General features: G+C 25.5%; 2 protein-coding genes across 5 annotated transcripts in view; both read left to right on the top strand.

Annotated features, from left to right (window-relative positions):
• Window positions 1–18,403, top strand: part of LOC122857430 (ras-related protein Rab-37-like) — a 38,155-nt gene extending 19,752 nt beyond the window's left edge. For 2 of the 4 annotated variants that reach the window (XM_044159601.1, XM_044159602.1), the window contains exons 5-9: window positions 15,586–15,643; window positions 15,747–15,797; window positions 16,143–16,253; window positions 17,077–17,218; window positions 17,301–18,375. In XM_044159601.1, the coding sequence (XP_044015536.1) occupies window positions 15,586–15,643; window positions 15,747–15,797; window positions 16,143–16,253; window positions 17,077–17,218; window positions 17,301–17,418 (480 nt within the window). In that variant the 3' untranslated portion in view covers window positions 17,419–18,375. Of the gene's footprint in view, window positions 1–4,780; window positions 4,920–14,566; window positions 15,187–15,331; window positions 15,446–15,585; window positions 15,644–15,746; window positions 15,798–16,142; window positions 16,254–17,076; window positions 17,219–17,300 lie in introns of those variants that run through there. The other 2 variants (XM_044159603.1, XM_044159600.1) reach the window with 2 other exon arrangements.
• A 277-nt stretch (window positions 18,404–18,680) lies between these two features.
• LOC122857429 (zinc finger protein Xfin-like) lies at window positions 18,681–24,430 on the top strand. Its single transcript, XM_044159599.1, has 3 exons — window positions 18,681–19,233; window positions 19,540–19,692; window positions 19,982–24,430. Exons 1-3 carry the CDS (start codon window positions 19,090–19,092, stop codon window positions 23,678–23,680), a joined length of 3,996 nt encoding a protein of 1,331 aa, XP_044015534.1. The 5' UTR covers window positions 18,681–19,089; the 3' UTR covers window positions 23,681–24,430.
• Window positions 24,431–24,825: the final 395 nt, after the last annotated feature.

The following is a 24,825-nucleotide window of genomic DNA, read 5'->3' as shown; positions in this document are numbered from 1 at the left end:
TATTTTTATTATTATTCATTATCATCATATTTTTATTTGATGAACATGCATGTATAAGTGCAATTGTAAAAAAAAATAAAATTCAAATTTTCTTTTTTTTTTTTTCTTATGTTATAGTAATCTTTATTCATCGATTGTATTCACGTACATATTGAAACATATGTGCGGGTTTAGTGAAACGGTATTTTCAGTCGGCAACGTATACATTATATATATATATTTTATACACTCGTGGTGAAAACGAGCTGATAAATCATGTAGAAAGTTGTAACCAATTTAGCTTCGAATCGTATATGAAACACCTCAAAAGGTCGACATTAATCGTCGTTTACATTTCACCTTAAATTAATTTCCTTTTTTTCTATTTTTTATCTATAAATAAATAAAGATATATTTATAAAAAATATATGTATCAACAATATTAAAATTACAAAAAGAAAAAAATTCTTAATATTGAATAAAATAATTTAAAAAACATATTAAATAACATTGAAATAATTATTTTTTTTAAATACAATTGAATAATATAATGTCAAACTAAATTCTGTAATCTAATGCAAAAAAAAAATCAAATTATATAATTTAATTAATTATATAGAATTGTGTAGAGGAATCATATAATATCTACATAGATAAATTTACATTTCAATATTATGAAATCGGCTTCGTATAAACATCTATGTGTTTTTCTTATAAAAAAATATATAGCTATATATATATATGTTTTCCTTATGAAAATACGGTTTTATTTTTTTATAAATTGAATAAACAGCTTATAATTTTCTACCAGTTGTTAGTTGTGATACTGTTTATGTATACATACTATACTACGTAGTAGATTCACTTGCTTTATTTGTCACAATTCAATTATACATAAAATGACTTGGTCAAAAAAATATTTAAAAATTCATTCACTGTACTACTACAGCATGACTACACCAATATAAATTGTCTCTTGTACAAATGTTGAAGTTGATGTTGTGATTTTCTTCAATAAATAAATACAAATACCCTCTAAGTCAGAATTTTCAATTTACCAAATAATTCAAAAACAATTCGAAATTGAAAAAATTTCTAAACCACTTTGGTGACTCGCAAAAAAAAAAAAAATCCTCGCAGTATCATATACAGGGTGTATGAAAAATCGCACATGTAAAATTAATTTTTCACGCAGTCGGAGAAATGGCAAACAAATCTCTCTACCCTTTCTCCAACTCTCTCTACCATTTGTTCAATTTTTTTCCAACTTTTTCGAATTTCAATTTCTCCAAGAAAAAAATAACTAATTATTAATCGTTTCATAACGCAAAACATAATGATGATTATTTTTTTTGAAAGAAATGAAAATTCGAAGACACTTTCTCTCAAAAAAGTTGATATACCTGAGGTACTCGGTCTACGAAACTCCTGTGACCGTTTCATCAAATTGATGAATATGGGGAAATGAGTGGAAAAATTTCTCCTCGCCGTTGGTTTCGGAAAAATTTCTCTGTGGTAAAATTTTTTTTTTCACACATTTCTCCGCGTATTTTTATCGCAGAGAAATATTTCCGAACGTTTCTCCACTCAAGCCGATTCGGAAAAAATTCGTAAAAAATTTCTCTGCGACTAATTTATTTTTTTCACATGTTTCTCCGCGTATTCTCATCGTGGAGAAATATTTTCGACCGTTTTTCTACCAAAGTCGATTCAGAGGAAATTCGGAAAAAAATTTGATACCTTTCTCCACTCAATTTTCCGCGTGGGTCACTTTGGGAGAAATTCGGAGTAAATGCGGAGAAGTCGCAAAAAAATATTTTCACCAGGGAACTTATCCCAAAAAAATCATCAACACTTCAAACTAAAGCTGGCAAGTTCCACAAGGAATATATTGATGATGATGATGATGAATACGATGATAAATATGATGTTCCTTCCCCACGGGAAAATTAAAAAAATAATAAAAAAAGAGAGTGATCAAGAAATAAAATTGGTCTTAAAACAAATTTAAAAAAATAATAATAAATACTTTTTTTAATGATGAATGAACAAAAAAAAAGAAGTCCAAAAAAAAAAGTAAAAAAAGAACAAGAAAATCTGATGTCGCAGATAAAAACCTTTCAAAAAACGACTTTGACGAAGAATTAACCGCATGTGGCTTTTGCACCGAATTAGTACTTACTGACGATCTGAGAAATCATTTCACAACAAAAAACCATGCCCGATTTTATTGTCCATGGTGTTTTAAAAATATGCAAAATGAAGAACTTTTACTCGAACATGAATCTAAACACACTCCAGAAGATTATAATGATAACGATGATACCACATGTTATTTTTGTCCTCGAAATGATTGTCAACTTTGGTAGAAATATTTCTCCGCCATTACTCCGGCTTTCTCCCCATTCCCGGGGAAAGTTCGCGCCCATTTCCGAAGAAATTATTCTGGCACGAGGTTGGTGGCGGAGAAATTACTCCGGCATGAAGTTTATTACTCTTTATGACTTGACAAATTTAATGATGGAAACAACATATCATGAAAATTCAATCGAACTGCTCGAAACGTTGATTACAGAACATTTTGAATTGTATATATTCAAGTATTTAATAAGTGCTCGAAACCTGATTACCTGAATATCATTTCCAAACCCATTATCCCCGATTCGCTCGTGCTTGTGGGCCCCCCGTAAAACTCTGGACAATAAGAGAAGAAAGCAAGCATCAGTGTTTGAAACAGATAGCCAATGGCTGTAAATCACGGGTGAATGTTTCAAAAACACTGTTGGTCGGCAGTGCTTTAAAAAATTATAAATTTATAATTATGTGTCAAATAACACACCAAATTAAATTGGTGACCAAATGTATCAGAATTAATTGTTGGCCCAAAACAGCTCATTAACTCCCTGAGAAAAATATTTCTCCGAATTTGTTCGAAATTCTCCGTGATTACTCCGAATTTTTCCGCGGTTACTCCGAATTTCTCCCAAATTGACCCATACAAAAAAATAAGTGGAAAAATTTTCTCCTCGTCGTTGATTTCGGAAGAATTTCTCCGTGCTGAATATATTTTTGAAGTGAAACTTTTTTTCGAAGGGTAGTAAAAAAAAAATGTGTGTCGGCCGAGTGACGCTTGGGTGTACGACTGCTCGGGTGTACGACCGCTCAAGCGTACAACCAAGCATTTGCTTGTATAGTTTTTCACGTCTTTTGATTATTAAAGGTATATGATGAATAAACACTTAATTAAAAAGTGAGGCTTTTTGGGGACATAAATCGTAAATTAAAATTTATGTTTTGTTTTTATTCCATTTACTTTGTTTAAACTAATAATAAATTATATTTGTAATTCGTCTATTTAAAATAACCGTGAATACCATAATAAATAATAAATAATAATCGCATACTAATTTTCTTGAATATAAAAATTAAAACGTGTATATATATTATATATGTATGCTTTGAATAAAAAAAAAACAAACAAATTCTGCTATACCATCAATGATAAATAACTAACACATGTGGCTGAATACATACACGTATATGCATGTAAAAAAAAATTCAGGAGTATGGATAGGCGCGAAGTATGCGCAACGTATCCGAAGAAATTACACATTTCAGCTTGAAAATTTTTTTTGTAGTAAGATTTAATACCCGGCTTCCGCTGACTCTTATATCTTTTTTATTATTTGTTAAATAAAATCGAGAGTAGGTTCATTGGCAAGAAAGGCATTGATATATATAGTGAAACTATTTTTATTTTTACTTTTTAACAAATAATTAGAACGAAATTTGATAAATTAAAAACGACGACGTCAAGGAACACTCACTTAAAATACTTATATCCGGTAAGAGTCTCGCTATTTTTAAAAATTGAGGCGACACTCTACCGAGTCTCTTGATAATAATTATTGAAAAAAAAAAAAAAAACACACAGTTCATATACGTTTGTATAAATTATCAATACAACAGATTATTCAACCGGAAGTTACTGCTTGCACAAACATGCAAATGATAAATCCAATTACTGAATATTGATGGTTAAAAGAAAATAATAATAACAATGATATAAAGCAGAGATTGAAATTGACATTTAGTTACATACTAATCTCTTTTTTTTTTTTTTTTTTTTTTGTATAATAAAAACCTCAGATTTTTTTTCATTGAGAATTTTTCACCTTAGTATAAAAATATATATCCAGTGGCATCGCACCCTCACTTCGTCACCCCTAGCTATTCAACCCTCCCATTACCATAAAACCGTCTGTAATGTATAAACGCCAAGGGCAAGTAAGTAGGGGTGAAAAAAAAAAAAAAAAAAATATTGCAAAGGGTCAGGGAAATTAAAGTGAGAATGAGATAAAGAATATCCCAAGGGATTTAGTAAACAGAATTGCAACCTGAACAAAGTCAAAAAAAAAGATATTATTATTATTTGTTTTATTTTTGTTTTCAATAAATTTGTTTTTATTATTTTATATATAACAAAAATTGTCATGGCACCAAAGTTAGTATTCTTAATAATCCTAAGAAATGATTTTTTCAAAAAAAAAAAATATCTTTTTGTAAAGATGACAAAGTTTACTCAAAGTATATGTAAAATATTTTTGGATAGATTATACACATGTGACAACGTATTGGTTGGAAAAAATGGATAAATTTATATTAATAAAAATAATAATGATAAAAAATTTTTAGTATTTATAAATATATGAGTATTTAACACGTGATTAAAACGCGCATGTGTAAAAAATTGATACGCGCATGTTACCATGGTTATCACTAAGAGTTTCCTGAACGAGGTACATTCGAAACAGTCGAAGCACAGACTCAATCATGTTACATTGATGGTAAAGAAATATTCATTATTTATGTGCTGAAATTTGTGCTAATTGTGATCAAAAAAAAATTTAATTATAAAAATAAAGTATCATCTTCAATTGGTAATATTTAATTGTGAAATCGTTTAACTATTGTAATTTCTTTATTTTTTTTTTGTATATGTAATTAATGTTAGTTTTTTCTATTATCCAAATTATTTTAAATACGTTTTAACAAATAAAATATAAAACTATATAATTTATAAAGTTCCAGTAAAGTTTTTTAAATATAATAAATTGTCAACATCTATCGTATATATATATTATAAATACTTTTGAACTTTTCTTTAAAAAAATTTTATGGTATAATACTCATATTGAATTTAAATATTTTTATATAAAAAATTATATTTTTTTCCATTGATAATCGTAAAAAAAAAAAAGTATATTAAATATAAATTTTTTTAATGATAAATTGTTATTCGTTTCTTTAAATTTAATTTTTAGTGTGAAATCAACTGTAGAGTTTGTTAATTTTTATTTGCAGATATATAATTGGTGTTTAATTTTTTTTTAAATATAGATTTGTATTGATATTTTTATGAATGTTATCTATATGTTAATGACGATTGTTATCACTTATCACGAAACTAATAAGTACAAAGTTCTAATAAAATTCACGATAGAATAAACATTTATATATATAATTAATTTTATCGAGGGACTCATTCTATAATTGCTCATTGATTGCGGTAGAATGAACGTTTGTGGTTGACAGTGCATAATTGTTTTTATTAAATATTTGATTAATTTGAATATTCTATTACATGTAATGCAGCTTTCAAAAGTCACGAGATAACAAAATACATTTTAATTTTATTTATATTTAATCCGTTGAACAGTTGGCATCGAGTCAATTAGATTTTTCCGATAAGATATGCAAAAATTATCAAAGTGTATATATAATTGAAAGCATAATAACGATTATAAATAAATGAAAGTTAAAGTTCGAATGTAATTTAGTAACAAAGTATAATTATATCATATACATTAATGTAATTGATAACAACAATGCATGTTGCTGCTCCGCTCACAGAAGAGCTTAACTAGTTTATGACATTTTCCAGTTTTTTAAAAAATGATAAAAAATAAACTGTTATCGTTGACAAAAAAAAAATAACACAATTAAGGTCTATATGTCGTAGATAATAAAATGAAAAGGGTTCATTTCTGACCGAGATATATACCCTTGTGAGCATCTTTTTTTTTTTTTTTTTATTAATTGTTTAAAAGCCTATATCACCATAGAGTGATCAAAAAAAAGCTCAGTGTTTGCCTCAGTTGATGCTTTTTACGAAGGTGGGATAGACGTGCATCGTCCCCACCATATAGTGTATTGTTTTTTTTTATATATGTTTTACGGATCCCACTCATAGTTTCTAATTTCTATATAATGATTAAGGTACAGAGAGAAATCATATTAGATGCAAATTGAAGGTCTCGATAAGCTCCGAGAGCCTGTGATAAAAATAAAATTTTTCGGATTATTAGTTAAAAACTGTAAGTCAAGGTCCTTTTGCTATTAACAATAAAAAAATTCGAAAAATAAAAAAACAATCAATCTCTGAAGTTTGGTCTTTCTATATTAATTCCAGAAATTTGGGAGCTTTTTGTATTAATTTTTTATATGTTGAAAATATCCAAAATAACGCGGTGGCACATGAAGTTTTTTCTCTCTTTTATTATAATGTTTTTGGTGGCTTTCTGTTAGTAAAGCAGCGATTAAATTTAATTCAAATCATTGCAAATTGTAAATTGTTAATTCACTGAAATACTCATTTTTATTTATTTTATTTTATATTTTCTTGTTCAAATTCTACAATAAGTTAAGCTCTAAAATTATATACATATACATATATATTATAGATCGAATATCTGTTATTTGATCGGGTAATTTTTTTTTTGCTGTATATTCTCTGTATAGCAAACAGAACGGGTATTAAATTTCAATATATAACAGATTAAATAATATAAAAATATATAACTATATACCTACATATTAAATATTTGGATAGAAAATTGGATGAAATAATTTTTTTATTTCATTTCATCTTCATTTTTCAATTATAATTGAAATTAATAAATATATTTATTAATTATGTAATTAATAAATTAATAAATTATTTATAAATTATGTAATTTATAAATTATTCAATTAACAAATAATTGAAATTAATAAATATATTTATTAATTATGTATGATTCTGTTGACTCAATAATAATTCAAGATGATTGTAAAATATTTATCCAAGCGATATTGATATGCTAAATTAAGGTCAAAATGAAGCAACTAACTGGTGGGTCTCACAGGCCCGATGTTTGGGTCTTGTATATTTCTATAGTTATTCCCAGAAAATCCTATTGTCCTTTGTGCTGTATTACGAAAACACATGACACATTTCTAACATTACTCTGCATAGTCGGCCACCTTCGTGCTAGTATCGACTCCTAATATTATTTCAAAATATTTCTTACATATTTTAAAGTTTCCATTTATTCTGACACAATCTTGAAAAATAATTCATTGATGGATTTATAAGTTTTCTTGATATATTTGTTGCAGCATTACAAAAAAGCTCAATGTTAAATATTTCCGCAAGTAACCAATAAATAACAAACAAGAGTTATTTTAATAAATGAAAAGCACTGCATTGTTATTTTATATTTTTAATTTTTTTATTTATTTTTTGAAAAACCAATACGCCATAAGAATAACCCAGATGAAGTTGTCGATAAATAAAAGAAAAAGCAATTATATAAAATTTAAAAAAATATATTTTAAAATATAATTAATAGAAAAATACAAACTTCAAAGTTTACAAACTTTTTTTACAAACAGCAAAAGGGTTTAAAATTTCATTTTTGTTTTTATATGAAATATCAAAGAGAGCTTTGATAATAATTGTAAAAAAATATGAACAGAATGTAAAAAAAAAAAAAATATATATATATTTTTTATAACTTTTTATCAGTGAATATTTTAAATATAATTTTGTTGATATGTTAATTTTTTTCTTGAATGATATAAATTATAATAAATTAAAATTCGATATGATTTTTCAAAAATTATAATAATGGAGTTGAGGAAATAGAGGACTGCAAGGTGGTAGTCATCGGGAAAAAAAAAAATGGTTGTTATATAAGGGCAAATGGGAGGAAGAAGGGTAGGGTAAGCTTGGAAGCGTGTTTAATATAATCGGCTATATAACAGACGGTCAGTGAATGCTTTATTGACGCGTATTTCTACACGTTTAACACACATTATTGTACACGTCATAATGAGGGAGTATCCTTGCGTATAAAACACTTTGCACAATGTTTAAATAAAAGAGAATTATATATCATTTATCGTCAAAGAAATTCAAACCTTCTGACAATATATACATTTACAAAGAAAAAATAAGTAGTTATTTTTTTATTTTCTATATATAAATGTATATTTTTTTTTTCTTCCAACTTTATATAATAAAAAATATCATAATAAATATGAGAAAAAACAATCTCCAACTTTATGTTTCATTGAATTATTTTGGGTATAATTTTGATATGAAAAAAAATTAACACATAATGATTCTCAACTTCTGAAATTAATTTAGAAAGCCTTGACTCCAGTCTCCACAAATTGAAGCTTTTTTTTTTTGTTTTTCGAGACTTTTTGATTGATAATAAGTTGATATACAATTCGATTATTATAATTTCAACTTAAAAATAAATATATATTCCTTTGCTCTTTGTTATTATTTTTTAGACTTTTAAAATTACTATTTTTTTGTTTATTATTGTAAAAATTAAGCAGCTTTAACTACGTAAACACTGAGCTTTTTTTTTATTATTAATACAAACATTATTACAGGAAATATTAAAACACGAGGGTCTATATCACTTTGTGGTGATATAGACTTTTATATACAATTAATAAAAAAAACAGATGTTCATATAATAAGGATTCATCTCTGTCGAATATGAACCCTTTTTATTTTATTATGTACGACATAGACGATTGTATTAGTTTTTTTTTCATAAACGTTTGAAATTCATGTGAAACGTATATGTTAAAAGGTTGAAAGTAAAAAACTAATGCTATTTTGTTTTAATAAGGCAACTATATTAAATAATAACATTAAGAATAAAATCCAAAAAATTAAGATAGCATTTTTAAAATGTAATTATAATGTGTACACAATTCTATCACCGGAAATGACACATTATCCATCATATATATTAGGCCTGTTGTCTCGATGCTATTTCTCACTTCCGGTTACATTATAACATTTATAACGTATTTTATCGCGTGTCATTTCCGTTATATTAAATTGCGAAAAATTCTTTATATATTCTATTTTATTTTTTATTTTGTATATAGATAATTTTTATGAACTTACTGAAATGTTGAAACATACGATTTATTTAAATATACATATGGATATATATGTGTATATTTATTCACCTTATGCAATGATGGATATGTGGATACATTCGTTATTGTGGTGAATGAAATGAGAGAAGCTCGTTTTTCCAAGCGGTTGCCCTCGGGAATCGAATTCATCCAGTTTGCACGAGTCTGCTTTTTTTATTTTCATAACACTGTTGCTTATCAATGCCATTATTATTATGTTTATTGTCAACATATTTTTTTTTTCTTTTAAATAAATTGAAATAAACATTATTGGTATTTTTTTTTTAATTTAAAAATAAGAAAAAACTATATAGAAATTGATGTAATTAATTAAAATTATCGATAATGATTGTTTTTTTATTGAAAAATTAAAAAAAAAAATTACAAAGCTGATGGGCAAAATAAATTATATAAACGTATATATTTTTTTAAATTTTATGAATAAAATAAATGTTCAGTCGAATTTTAACAATATTAAATTTCTCAAATATGATATATTTAATTTGTTTTTTTTTTTTGTATTTATACATTTTTATCTGTAAATTATAATCGAAAATCATCTTAATTAATTTTTTTTTTTCTCATTTTTTATTGTTAATTTTGTATGTCTTTTTTAGTTTTATAAGATTTTCCAAAATTATTATTTGTTTGTATATATTACTAAAGCAAAAATACGAGAGTTTTATGTATATAGGAAAAAAAAGAGTACATACCATGTCGAGAGCTTATTTATGGCAATCGTGCAGGAGGCTCACGTCCTATATAAAAAAGAAAGAGAAGAAAAAAAATATTGAGAAAAAGAAGAACACACGAAAAGACAGAATGAATGGAAATAAAAAAAAAAAGAGTGACAAGGGTGCGGTTACTTCACACGAGGTGCAGTATAAGTCGGCTATAAAAATATATACACGTTAACACAGCCGATTTCAATTTTAAAAAGCCAAATATTTATCACAAAAAAAAAGTATAAATTGATGTAATATAAAAAGCTTTGAAAAATCATTTGTTATTTATAATTTTATGTATAATAAAAAAATTCATTTTCATATAAATATTCTAAAAAAAAATAGTTCATCTTTAAAAATCTAAAATTTGAATTCTCAAAAGAAAACTAAATGAGAATTTTTTTCTCAATCATTTATTTTCAATGTTAATTAAATTTGAAAAAAGTGTAAGTGCCTAAATTTTTTAGTTAAAATTTCTAAAATCTGAAATCTATTAGTTTAACAAGTGGTTGTGTTTTACTGTTATGTTGAATTGAGAAAATTATATTTTACAAAGTTTTAATGTTAAATAAATTTATTACGACTATTTGAAATGCTAAATTTTCATTTTAAATTAATTTAAAAAGGATTTAGTTATTTAAAAAACGATTGAGTTCGACCAGTCATTGATCTATAAATTTCTCATAAAAAAAAAGAAAAAGATACCTTAAAAAAAGGACACAAACAACGTGCTCAAACTTCGTAGGACTAATTACAACCCCTAAAATAAAAAAATAAATTATTATAAAATTTATTTTACAGTGAAATTATAGCATGATAAAATTATAAAAATAATAAACCTCAATTTCAATACGACCTCATGTCTATAATCTCTGTATCTAAATTTTTTCACACCAAAAAAATACGACTAAATAAAAAAAAATCAACACGTATCAATTAATATACAAATTTTTTTGAATCAAAATATCATTATATCAGTTGAAAATATTTTTAAAATACTTAAAATTTTTTGTTAATTAATTAAAAATTATAATTCAATCAACGCTATACCTAACAGACTATTTTTTTTGTCAATTTTTAAAAACTTGAACCAATTAGTTTTGTGACAGTTTTTGTCAAAGCAAAAAATTTCAAAAATATCGTATACATATTGGGGGTTGAGTGGCATAACGAGAGATGTGTATTATATACAAAAAGCTTCATAAGGGCGTTCGCAAGGCAACCGAGAGTCAAGCCTTTGTGTAAGTTTTTCCGGTAGGGGGCATTTTGATTTAGTATGTGTACATGTAGGCCTGCACAAGTACGATATCATATATATATAGTTTAGTACAACGTGGGGTACATTTGCCAAACAGTTCCCAATCGTATATCTATAGTTTTAAATATATATATGTTTATTATTGGAGCCCTCAGGGTGCGGGCCATCCCCTTTATCATTTATTTTGATGCTATTACGTGCATCAAGAGGCTGTCCCATCAGCTTTTTTTCACCCCACCCCCACGGGGATGTAAAAAAAATTATTTTTTTTTTTATTTTTTTGTTCGTCGTTTTTAGAGTGATAACAACTATTTTTATTTTATTTAAATTAATTTAAATTGCAGAAAAAGAAAATTTAACATAAATCTGTTTTTAAAAATGATGCACGTTTAATTTTTATATATTTATTTATTAACTAGGCTTATGAGTTTAAACTTTAACTAGCTCAAAAAGAATATGAAAAAAAAAAAAAAATTAACACTGTAAAATGTGAAAATAAATTCAAGAGATATTATTTTTTAGTTAATTTAAATTGAATTTACAAAAAACTATTAATTAGATGCTTAAAAAAAATTACTTTGTCATTAAAATTGTAATTTAACATTCCAGAGTTTAGAAAATTTGATGGAAAAATTTATTTGTTATTTACAGTAAATTTTTAACTGTGTATATATATACTGTTTTAGTAAATTATAAGATAAATTGAATACCATATGAAAGTCGACAGACAACAACAAATAAACTGGTTGCACAAAAATAGCTGTAAGGATTAAATGTCACATAAAATTAAATACTTACATAATTACTGAGAAAAATAAGGTACAGTTAACAACTAACAAAGAGATGCCTTTGGCAAAGAGAATTCATTCATTTAAATATAATTACTTGGATATACATATAACATTTTGTTTTTGTCTATTTTATTTTTTCACAAAAATAATATAAAAAATTAAACAAATTACTCTCTGTGCAGAATATTCTTGATCTATTATTTTTTTTTTATAATAATAATTTCATAATAATATTTTTTCAAGCATTACCGGTCATCTGGAAAACTCTATTAGCTTCCGCTGACTTATTTCCTTCTTTATTTTATTTTCCAATGTAACATTTATTTTAACCGTTATATATTTAATTTGATTTTCAAAAAAAAAAAACCAACCAAATTAGTTATCTATTATTGTAGAATATATTAATTTTAAATTTTTACATTTTGAGGTAAAAGATAATACACCAAAAAATGATGGGACATTTGGCTCAGTGGTTAAAGCGCTGGAATTTGAACCTAACAGTCGTCAGTTCAAATCCCCGCTCGGTCATTTTCTCTGTGGTTTTTTAAATATTATTTGTTTTTTCTTTACACAGTGATGATAAATATTGTTGCCGAGAACGACAATTATGGACGATGATTGTTCTGATCAGAATCCGCCGTCGTTCATATGAACACGCAATGTCATAGTTACTCTGAGTGTTATCAAGAAAAAATAAATAATATATTAAATTTTCTATTTTTATTATAATCAGTATTTAAATTATAATAATAATTTTCAGTCAATCATAAAACTAATTACCCTAGTTCATTTCCTATCGGTAAATTGACCTCAATTCGAATTTTTAAGGTGTACAAATATATATATGTATATTCTAAGGAAATCAAAAGCTCGAATGAAATATCTATACTTTATGATAATAATTTTACATCATATATTTTAATGTTCATTGACTGTAATCACAATTTGCTAATTATCATTCTAATTATAAATTCATATATACTTGTTTGACTTTGATGCATACATACATCATGACTAGTAGTCATACAGTAGAATGTGAAAATTGATATAGTCTTTGTGTTTGTTTGTGTGTGTGTTTTGTCGAGGTCGAGATAGTCACCCTCAAGGCTTTTGAAGCTTTGTATTTGTATGACCACATGTGATGAGGATTATACATATTCCTTTCAACATTATTCAGTTCATCAATGTCCATACTTGATATGTGTATATCTTTTTTACATGTATTGCGATTGTTAATATGTGACGTTGACGCCAACAAGTTACCGCCAATGGCCACACACTCGTAAAAGGGCGTGATTAATTTTCATAATGGCGACGCAATTGTAATATTATTTATACTGGTTAATAATATTTATCATAAACTTGGTTGAAATATATACACACAAGAGTGTCATTACTTATTTCAAACAAGTGTTTTTTTAATATATAATTTTAACATTTTTTTTTCTTTGATAAAACATTCAAGTACACATGCTTTTTTTTAATATTACTATTTTTATTTATTTTTTTCTATAAATATAATTAATTTTTTAAAAAGTAATTAATCTATCATCTATGATCGTTTGTAAAGCAATGAACCGTAAATTAATTAAATTATTTTCGTTCAAATTTAAAAACGCGTAATTTATTAACTAAAAATTTTTCACTATTAGATATTTTTTATTTTAAAATAAATTTAACTATTTGCCGTTTCAAGTTTATGAATATATATTTTTAATATAGCTATTATATTCTTTTGAAAAAAAAAAAAAAAGTTAAAATCAAAATGCGTGACGCAATTGAAGTACATATTAAAGTGAAAGATTCGGTCACGTGACAAGCCAGTGTCAGTGGCCGAGTACAAAAGCCGCATAAAGTGTTCAAAGAGTCTCGTTAAAATAATAAAATCCAGTCTCTTGGTGTATATATATAAAATGTTTGTTGCATTCTTTGGCCAGGGTCATGGCGCCACCAGTCGGGTGTAAGCATATCTGATTTCTCGAAACTCAAGTAAGCGAGTCGAAAATAATAATCCACATACAAATAAAAAATTTATACTCGAATAAAAATAAATGAATAAAGAAATGAATATATATGTATTTATTTAAATGCCACATATTTTTTAAATGTTTCTTTTATCTTTTCATCGAACGACGAATGTTTGCGTGGGTGGGACCTACCTCATTGGTCCCGCCTTTAGTACGTAACTTATAAATATTAAAATAAATTTCTTTTTTTATTTTTGTATTTCACATGAATTGTATTATTCAGTTTTTTCGATAATTAATGAGTTCGAGAAGTTATCTAAACTAACTGTTAGTATTGAAAATTTTTAAACTCAATTTAACTGCACAAAATTATTTTACAAAAATATATATACTTACACTTTGATGAGTTTGTAATTACTTTTCCACAATTTTTAGTCGATTAAATTAATTTTTTCAAAAACTCTTTCAAATTGTTCCTTAACTATAATTAATTTTTTTATAAATAATACAATTTAAAAAAAAAAAAAAAACACCTATAGATCAATTCATTTTATGTCATTTTTATTTTCTCAGAATAATATATAATCAGCAAAGGATAAACATAAGATAGAAAAATTAAAAAAAATAGAAAATGTAATTAGTCAGTTGATATTCTACTATTGCAATTTTTACGGAATATAAAGTTGAGTGACCTCGAGGCGTTCTCTAACATAAGTAACCCAGCAACTCGACGTGTACAGTACAAAACAACATTGAGCGCGCGTCAACACGCAAAGAAAAAAACAAAATTGAAAAAAAAAAAGGAAAATAAAATAAAAAGAGACAGAAAGAGTTAGAGAAGATAAAAAAAACCAATTGAGAAGTTAAGGCACGACAGAGCGACGTCAACAATAAGGAGTGGTCGAGAAGAAGAAGAGCAAATTGGTGCTCTTGCTAACAGGAGCGCATAAATATCGCGGAGGTATTTGAACAACTTGTTACGAGTTATTATGCGACAGACTGGTTCCAGTGAACGTACTGCTGATTGGTCAGGTCAAGAGGTTCACGGTGCGGCCTCACGGGGCCTGCTTCCCACCACCGTTAAAATGACTGGTAATAGTGGGGGTAATCACGTGATTACCAGGCGCCAGTCGTCCTACGATGGTCCCAATCAGCCACACGCCCCACCCGAAGGACTAGAATATCATTTTAAGGTTTATTTTTTATATATAAATATTTGAATCAATTGCTTTTTCCTTACATTTATTTTATTCGAAGAAAATATTCAATTTTATTATGTAACTATTAAATTATGTTGATCAAAAAAAAAAAAAAAAAAAAAACCAATTTATGATATAGGTAATGCTACTTGGTGACAGTGGAGTTGGCAAAACTTGTATTTTAACGAGATTTCGTGATGGAAGATTTCTTCCTGGCAATCTACATATATCAACTGTCGGAATAGATTTTCGAGTGAGCTTTTTTATATATATGCATCGTTCACAATAATAATAAATATTATTTATTAATTTTAAATTGAAAAAAAATTGGTGTTTTTGATATGAAATATTTATACATTATTATAATATATTTTTTTTGTTTCTTTATTTTAGAATAAAGTTGTAACTGTTGCTGATACAAAAGTGAAACTACAAATTTGGGATACAGCAGGTAATATATATTTATATTTGTTATGATATTTATACGTGATGATAAAAAAAAAAAAAAAATGTCATACTTGAATAACCGATAATGTTTTTTTTTTCTCTTGCAGGTCAAGAAAGATTTCGCAGTGTGACTCACGCATACTACCGTGACGCTCATGGTAAAGAAAAAAAATCATATAATATATATAAATAAATCATTGATTTAATATTGTTCCTAAGACAATAAAAAAATAACTTATAAGATAAAAAAAAAAACTTTATTTATATATAAGAATAGCAAAGAGTATACACATCAAGTTTTTAGAGAAATTGCCTCTTTTCAAGTTGTAAAATTTGATGCAACTCTTGTTTTTCTTTTCTCTGATTATATAAGTTTAGTTTTAGTCAATATGTGATCATTAAAATATAAATATATTTACTGTATACGGTATAAACTTAACGTTGAGTTTGACATCATGATTGCATAATGGATGAGGATTTATTTATACTGACTGGTTTTTCAGCACTGCTACTTCTCTACGATGTGACCAACAAGACAAGCTATGATAACATCAGAGCCTGGCTTGGTGAAATCCGTGAATTTGCACAGACTGATGTTGTCATCATGCTATTGGGTTTGTTAATTTTATATATACACATTTACAAATTTATTTTCAATATTACAAACATCATCTCGGTGTCGTTGAACTTTATACCTTTTATAGATTTAATAATAAAAACAAAACAAAAATCTTCATCTTTGGTATATTTAAATATTGTGAATCGTTGATTTAAAAAGTTATCAGCCTACTTTTATCATCGTTGAAAAAAATCTTGATGGTTATTATTTTCTATATTTAAACTAAATATAAAAAGTACTAATTATAAGAAAAAGAATAAGACAGATAATAAATAATGTTTGTACTGATTCCGGAGATACAATTTATATAGATTCGAATCATTCTTGGTCTTTAATAGTCTCAAACAAAATGACTCGATCATTTTTCGGATCTTAAAATTGTTCAGTGAGGATTTTAGTACACTCTTAAAAATCATTCAGAAAATGATTTAGTTCTTTAAAAAATTACTGAAATCAACTAGTCATTTAAAGTCTTTAAATAGTTTGACTGCAGTAGATATATTGTACACATGTATATTTTTTTTTACGAGTAATCGTCTTGAGCCATAAAAGAACCTAAAATGACTTGCTATTATACTTCATATATGATTATTTACGACCTCTTTATAAAGATGACCTAAAAAAAATTATTTAGAGACGATAATGATTGGAAATATTATACTTATGCGCACAGTATACAATTTGTGCAAGTCCTAAAGCATTGCTTGGAATAAATTGTTTCGTAATTTAACTTAAAAATTTTGTCATTGATTGATTAATAAATATGCATAGTTGAAAATATATTAATTGAATTGTATTATATTTAAAATTTTTTTTAGGAAATAAATGTGATTGTGGAACAGACAGAGTTATTAGAAAAGAGGATGGAAAACGACTTGCTGATGAATATGATGTACCATTTATGGAAACATCAGCAAAAACTGGACTCAATGTTGAATTGGCCTTTTTAGCAGTTGCTAAGTAATTTGAATTATTATATTTTATATATTGTACATAACTTTGTTTTTTTTTTTTTTCATATATTTATTTTATTATTTTTCAGAGAATTATTAGCACGGAAAACAGTAAATCCTGATACAGAAAGATTTAATGTTCATGATTATGTTCGTCAAGAATCAGAAAAAAGTACTTGTTTTACATCACATTGTCAGACAACTTGAAGAATTATGATTTATTAAAATATTAACATTAAAACACGTGCACATATTATATACTATATCTATGACCCAATTACGTTTTATTTAATTTTTAATGATTATTGACTGTATAATTGTTTATTAATTATTCTGCTGATGAAAATGTATTATTAAATATATATACGTAAAGAGATTTTCGGTTAAAATTAATGCCAAAGATTGAAAAAATTTATACATGCAGTAGAAATAATGTAATTAAATTATTATTTATATTTATTTTTTCAATATGACAACTAGGACAGGTTCTTAGATCGTTGTTCATAATTAGAAAGTGTCTATATAATAATCAAATAAAATTTAGTTTTAGATAAAAAAAAGTATATTGTCCTAATTAAATTATACAAAGTATGGAAAAAGTTATAAATATGTATTATTATATTAAGAGAATTATAATCTGTTGATCAGACTGTGAAAAAAAAAAAATATAAATATATACCTGAAGTTCTTATTTAATGAATGTAATTAATGCAAAAGATTACTATTAATTTTTATGAAAATATGAAAACTTGGATTCAGTTTTTAGCATGTTAATTTATTTTTAATAAACTAAACATTTTATTTTTTTGTGTCAATTCTAAAACAGATTTGAAAAAAAAACTGTTGAAATTAATATTTTTTAAATCCGTATTTCTATTTTATCATTTATACTATTTGTTAAAATAAATTTAATTTAAAAATATGAGCTAGCTTTTTATTTTTTAAGTGTTCAATTTATTTTTATTTTATGTCAAATATGTATTAAAATTAAACAGTTATATGGACCAAATTTGCAGACAAAAAAAAAAAGAAAAAATTTTTATTAATTTTATAATTTCATTAATTTATAATGCGTAATTATAAATTTAATTTTTCATATTTGTTGATAATAAAATAACACTGTGTCTGCATAATAAAAGAAAATCAAATTAAAAAAAAAAAAAACTTCAAGTTATTAAAATTATTTATAAACAACATCATGTAGATAATTATTTTCAAACTTGCATTATTATTGATCCAACATGACAAGCCTCTTCCTGTTTTCGTCCGTAATCATTTTTTATTTTTTTTTTGTTTTTTAATCTCAAGCTGAAAATCTGTGTTCAACTGCCATCTAGTGTTTTTAAATGCATAACCAAGCATGCGTGCGCAAGTCCCGCTTCTAATTTTTTTTTTTTTTTTTTACTACCTCAACGCCATCTTTATCATAAAATTAAATTAGGAATATGGAATTGAACTAAAAGCAACCGAAAATTACCAGCGAAAATCGAAACATATTCCCCATTCCCAGAAAGAGCGTTGTTAAAAAACTAAACTTGGTGCTGGTGCTTGGTGGTTGGTGGCCAAGCAAACAAAAACGTTTGCGTCCCCTAACCTGATCATTGGAATATTGAGTGCATCTTGTCGGTCAAAAATCCTCTTCATCCATGGCGTAGTTTGTGTTCTACAAGTGGTGGATTTAATTTAACATCATAAGTACAAATTATTGATTAACGACATATTATTTAATACTAATTTTATCAACTATTTAAATAATGCTTTAACAAATTTATCATATTGACATAAGGTATTGAATTTATTATTTGTTTGATAATTTAATCTTGTTGTGTTATTTGGCACTGTTTGGCACAACGAGAGTGTGATTTTATCCGGAGCAAAATGGATGATATTGTCGAGTTGGACAATATTAAAAATGTTTGTAGATTATGTTTATCTACTGATGAGCCAAAAATTGATATTTTTGGTATCAAAGAATCATCACTACCATTTGATGAACTAATTCATCAGCATTTATTAATTGAGGTATTTAAAATTTATAAATAATTACATTATAACATTTTATTTTAATTGTTTTTGTAAATTACAATGTTGTAATAAGTCTAATTGTATTCTTAATTAGTTCTCAGCTCGTTTTTAACTAGTAATTTTCTTTTTTTTTTTTTAATTTTCAAGTAAGGTTATGTGATGGCTTATTGCATTTATTATTTTCTATTTTTTCTATTTGTTTATTATTTATATATTTTATAAAAATTTATACCAAGTCATATTTGAGGTTATTTTTTAATTTTTTTTGTTGATGTTTTTTTGTTTATGCTTTTTTGTTTTTAGGTTGCATCTGATGACAAATTGTCAACGCTAATTTGTGAAGGATGTATTGATAAAGTCAAAGATTGGCATATTTACAAGGAATCTTGTAAAAAATCACAGGAAAAATTACAACAATGGCTTGTAAAAAATATCAGCAATAACAGTTTAAATATGGTAAAATAATTTATTATCTTATCTTAATTAATATTGTTAAATTATTAATTATCAAGCAAATCAATATTAATAATTAATTGGAATTTGATTTCAAAAGATACAGTAATTAATAATTTAAAATATTTGCTAATTTATATATCGTTGATTTAATATTTTAATATCACAAACATTATCAATTATTTTTAAATATTAACAAAAGATCAAACTTTTGTAATTAATTTATCAAAAATATTCATTTGTTTGTATGAAATTAAAACTATGTATACTAATTGGATCTTTAATTATTTAGGATCCCAGTGTAAAGGATGATACTAATGTAAAAAGTCCAGCTGAATTATCACAAGCAGATGTATCAGTTGAAGATATAATTCCAGAAGAAATATCATCAATTGAAAATGATAGTACATTAAATACAACAATGGATGATGTATCAATGGAATCAATTGAAGAAGATTCACCAGTAAAAAATGAAGAATTAAAAACACAAAAAAATACAAAAGCTGATAAAATTGAAATAAAGCGTGAACCACATGATGATTATGATAATATTGATGTTGAATCAGTTGCTGATAGTGAATTATTAATAAATCCAATGGCAGGTGTAACAAATAAAATTATTGAGCCTGATTCAACACAAAAATTTACAAAATCTAAAAAAAAAATACGTCGTGGTTTACGTACACATTTTCGTGGTGTTAGAGCATTTAAAAAAAAATGTTCACATTGTCAAGTTATATTACATTCCAAATTTTCATATAAAAATCATATGCAAAGATATCATAATGATGATAATAATTTAATTGAAAATAGTGATAATAACACAAAAGAAATTGAAACTGGTAATTCAACTGAAGATGATGAATATTATGATGGTGAAAAACAACAAGAACAACAACAACAACAAAGTAATGAAGATGATGAAGTAATGGATGATGAAGAATCAATTGAAGATGTTGAAGATGAATTAATATCAATGGAAAAAAATGCACCATTAACACAAGTTCAAGAAAATATAATAAGTCAATTAAAAACATTTTCATGTTATTCATGTCAACAAGTATTTAATGATCGTCGTAGTACATTAAATCATATACGACAACATATGCCTGATTTACGTCCATATACATGTATTGCATGTTTAACTGAATTTCCAGATCGTTCAATATATAAATTACATTGTGGTGCATCATTTGAATGTGCTATGAAAATAGCACTTGTAACTCCAAAACATGGTACTGAAAAATATTTTACATGTAATATGTGTTTACGTCCAATGCCAAATAGAAAAGATTTATTAACACATTTATCAAAACATTCTGATCGTCAATATGAACAATTAACAGCACCACAAAAAACACCAATTAAATTAAAATCAACAACAACAACAACAACAACTACAAATATAGAAAAAACAACACCTATGAATAATAGCTCTAATAAAAAAACAAATAATAAATTAATAAATCCATCATTGCTATTAGGACCATATCAAAATGGTGCTCCATCTCATAATCATACATGTATTTATTGTGGTATGATTTATAAACATAAACCAAATATGTTAAAACATCGTGAATTATGTCAACGTTTACCACCACATGAAAGAAATTCATATCATTGTGCTCATTGTGGTTTAACATTTTTAATATTTAAAAAATTTCAATCACATACTAATACTGAACATCGTCGTAAAGAAATAATATGTTATTTATGTGGTTCAAAATATAAACATGCACATGAATTTTTAGCACATTATCAAGAACATCGTGATTCAAAGAATGATAATAAAAATAATAAAATAATAAAATATGGTTGTCCATTATGTCCAAAAGAATTTACAACACAAAATCAATTACAACAACATAAAACATCACATTTAAAATTAAAAAATACAGATAAACCATTGACAATTGATGATGATTTAAAATTAATTGGTGATTGTAGTATGCAACAAGAGCAACAAGAGCAACCACAACAACAAGATACACCAATATTTTCACCACCAAGTGGTGAACCTGGTTCAAGAAGTACTGAATGTCGTTCATGTGGTAAAATATTTGCAAATTATCCAAATTTAAGAAGACACGTTAGAACAGCACATATTATTAATGGAAGATTTTGTTGTCCAAATTGTACAAAAACATTTACCAGTGAAGATTTATGGATACAACATGGACAACGTGCACATCCACGTGATATTGAAGCATCAACAATATTAATAACATGTCAACAATGTAAAAAAGTATTTAATGATGCTGAACAACATTCACAACATTTAATTGAAGAACATGGTATTGATGAAGATGATCATTTAGCATGTGATATATGTGGTAAAAGATTTAGTAATGAAACATCATTAAAAATACATCGTGGACATCATTTTAGACGTGATTCACGTTTAAGTATTAGAAATATACCAAATCCAATGGAACAAGTACAAGTTGAAATTGTTGAAGGAACAAATGAATTAAATTTGAGTCCAATTAAAATTGATAAATTAACATCACCATCATCAATAAGATCATCATCACCATCAAAAGTTAAAAAAAATTTAATGCTTGATAGTTTTAATGATTTATCAAATGATGATAATAATGACGATGAAGATGAAAATGAAGGTGACGATGATGGAAATAATATTGATGATGATGGTGGTGATGACGTTGATGATGATGAAGCAAATAATGATGATATTGACAATTCAAAAAGTTTACAATGTACTGTTTGTAATAATAATTTTAATGACATACAAGATTTACGTAAACATTTAGTTGATGTACATTGTACTGAAAATAAAATTGATGATTCATTTAATGAAGAATTACAATGTAATTTATGTACAAATATATTTAATGATGAACAATCACTTGATGAACATATGAAATGGCATAAAGAAGATTCATTATTAAATGATGTTGTAAGAGCACCACCAGATATTATGTGTGATATTTGTGGTAAATATTATTCATCAATTAAATCATTAACAAAACATAAAAAATTACATAAAACAAATTCAGCAAATATAAAATTTACATCAGTTAAAAAACCACCAATAACAGCATCATTTCCATGTCCAATATGTAAAAAAGTATTTAATAATGAAAATTCAATGAAAAAACATAAAGCTGGTGCACATTATGCTAGAAGAACAATTGCATCAATAGCTGCAGCTGCTGCTGCTGCTGCGGCAGCATCAACATCAACAACATCACCATCAATACCATTATCAGTAGCAACACCATCACCAAGAAAATCATCAACAAAAAGTGATGACTCTGAAATACGTCCAAAAAGACCAAAACTTGATTTTGATATTATTAGAAAAGCATATAATTTAGGTGAACCATCTGGTAGTAGTGTTGGTACACCAAATACATCTAAAAAACCAGTAACATGTGGTATTTGTAAAAAATTATTCCCAACAAAGAGTTCATTATATAAACATCGTTCAAATGTACATAAAATAACATCAAAATCACCAGCAAAAAATAAAACAACTGATGATAATAATGATGATAATGGTGGTGGTGCTAGTGGCAGTGTTGCTGATGATGATGATGGTGTACAATGTTCTGATTGTTTTAAAATTTTTTCAAATAGCTCAAATATGAGACAACATTATACAAAAGTACATGGTAATGGTGAAAAACATTATTGTACAATTGATGATTGTAATGAAGAATTTGATACATCTGTTGCTAAACAATTACATGAAAAAAGTCATATGAGTATGTTATTTCAATGTAATTATTGTGATAAAAATATGTTTAATCGTGGAGCAATTGATAGTCATTTATTGACTGATCATTCATCAAATGTTAATGATGATAATCTTAATGATGAAAAAAAACATTTTAAAAAAGTTGATTTAGATGATTATGAAGTTAAAGGAGCTGATGGTCGTGTTTGTCCAGTTTGTCTTATTAAATATCCGAATATTAAAGCATTGAAAATTCATTATGTTAAAATTCATGAAGGAAATACGTAGAAATATTAATTAACAATAATAATAATAATCGTAAATCTTAATAATTAAAATAAATTATCAATAAGTATGTATGGTAATTGGAAAAAAAAACTACTACTGTTTCTTGTTTTTTTTTTTCTCTGCGTCAATGTTTTTCTTTTTTTTTATTTTTAAGAAAAAAGAAAATAAGAATGAAAAAAAATATTTAATTTCAATATTGACGAAGGGCAATATGCGTGAATTAAAATTTGATGATTAAATATTTTTTTTTGTAAATAAAATAGTTAATTTTATCTTTAAAAGTTTCCATAATCAATTAGTAAGCTTTTTTTTTTTTACGGCAAAGAAGATTATTATGCTGATGTAATAAAACTACAAACTAACATATATAATATTCTTTAATTATTATTTTTTTTATTATTAAATTGATAATTCAATTTTCGTAGATATTGTTTTTGTGTTTTTTTGTTTTTCTCAATTTTGTTTTTACGTATGATTTGCTTTGTAAGTTATTAAAGAGACAATAAATATAAATATTTTCTTACAGCAAAATAATTGCTGTTTTGTCTTGAAAAATTGAATAATAATTTTTTTTTTCTCTATTTCATTAGAATTAAATTGTTCTTTTCTTATTTTAAACATATACATGAAATATATTAAACAAAATTTGATGGGCTTTAATTATTAATGAAAAATGTAATTTAAAAAAAATTATGTAAAATGCTATCATAAAATAAAATGCATGACAGTTTAATTAAAAAAAAAAAAATATTAACTTCTAATAACATTAAGTATTTTTTATGATTTTTATTTTACCAAATACTGTTTTTTTTTATGTAACAATTGAAAAAAAATTTTACATACCTTTTTTATTTTATCCAGTATATTTAAAAATTAAGGAAAAGGAATAAATGTGTGTTGGATAAATACAAAATTATTGGAATAACAAAATTCAATAAACAAGAAATTATTTCGTTGTTTTTTTTTTTTTTTTTTATGAATTGCAAAAAAACAGTTCTTTAATATAAACTTAAAAATGTCTTTTTTTTATCGTACAACAATATGAAAAATTATAGACTATTATACACATATATTTATGTAGATTTATGTCGTACTTTTTAAATATTTTTATATTTATAATAATAATATATCATATGATTTTCATT

The sequence above is a fragment of the Aphidius gifuensis genome, linkage group LG5 (assembly GCF_014905175.1).
Source record: "Aphidius gifuensis isolate YNYX2018 linkage group LG5, ASM1490517v1, whole genome shotgun sequence".
Lineage (NCBI taxonomy): Eukaryota > Metazoa > Arthropoda > Insecta > Hymenoptera > Braconidae > Aphidius > Aphidius gifuensis.
Note: the sequence above shows the minus strand (reverse complement) of the source record. Positions and strands in the feature narration are given on the sequence as shown.

Bases quoted from the DNA above. Each gene is read 5' to 3' on its own strand.
- LOC122857429 (XM_044159599.1), top strand. From the start codon at position 19,090: ATGGATGATATTGTCGAGTTGGACAATATTAAAAATGTTTGTAGATTA. The intron at 19,234-19,539 runs GTATTTAAAATT...TTTTGTTTTTAG, and splicing joins ATCAGCATTTATTAATTGAG to GTTGCATCTGATGACAAATT. The intron at 19,693-19,981 runs GTAAAATAATTT...TTAATTATTTAG, and splicing joins GCAATAACAGTTTAAATATG to GATCCCAGTGTAAAGGATGA.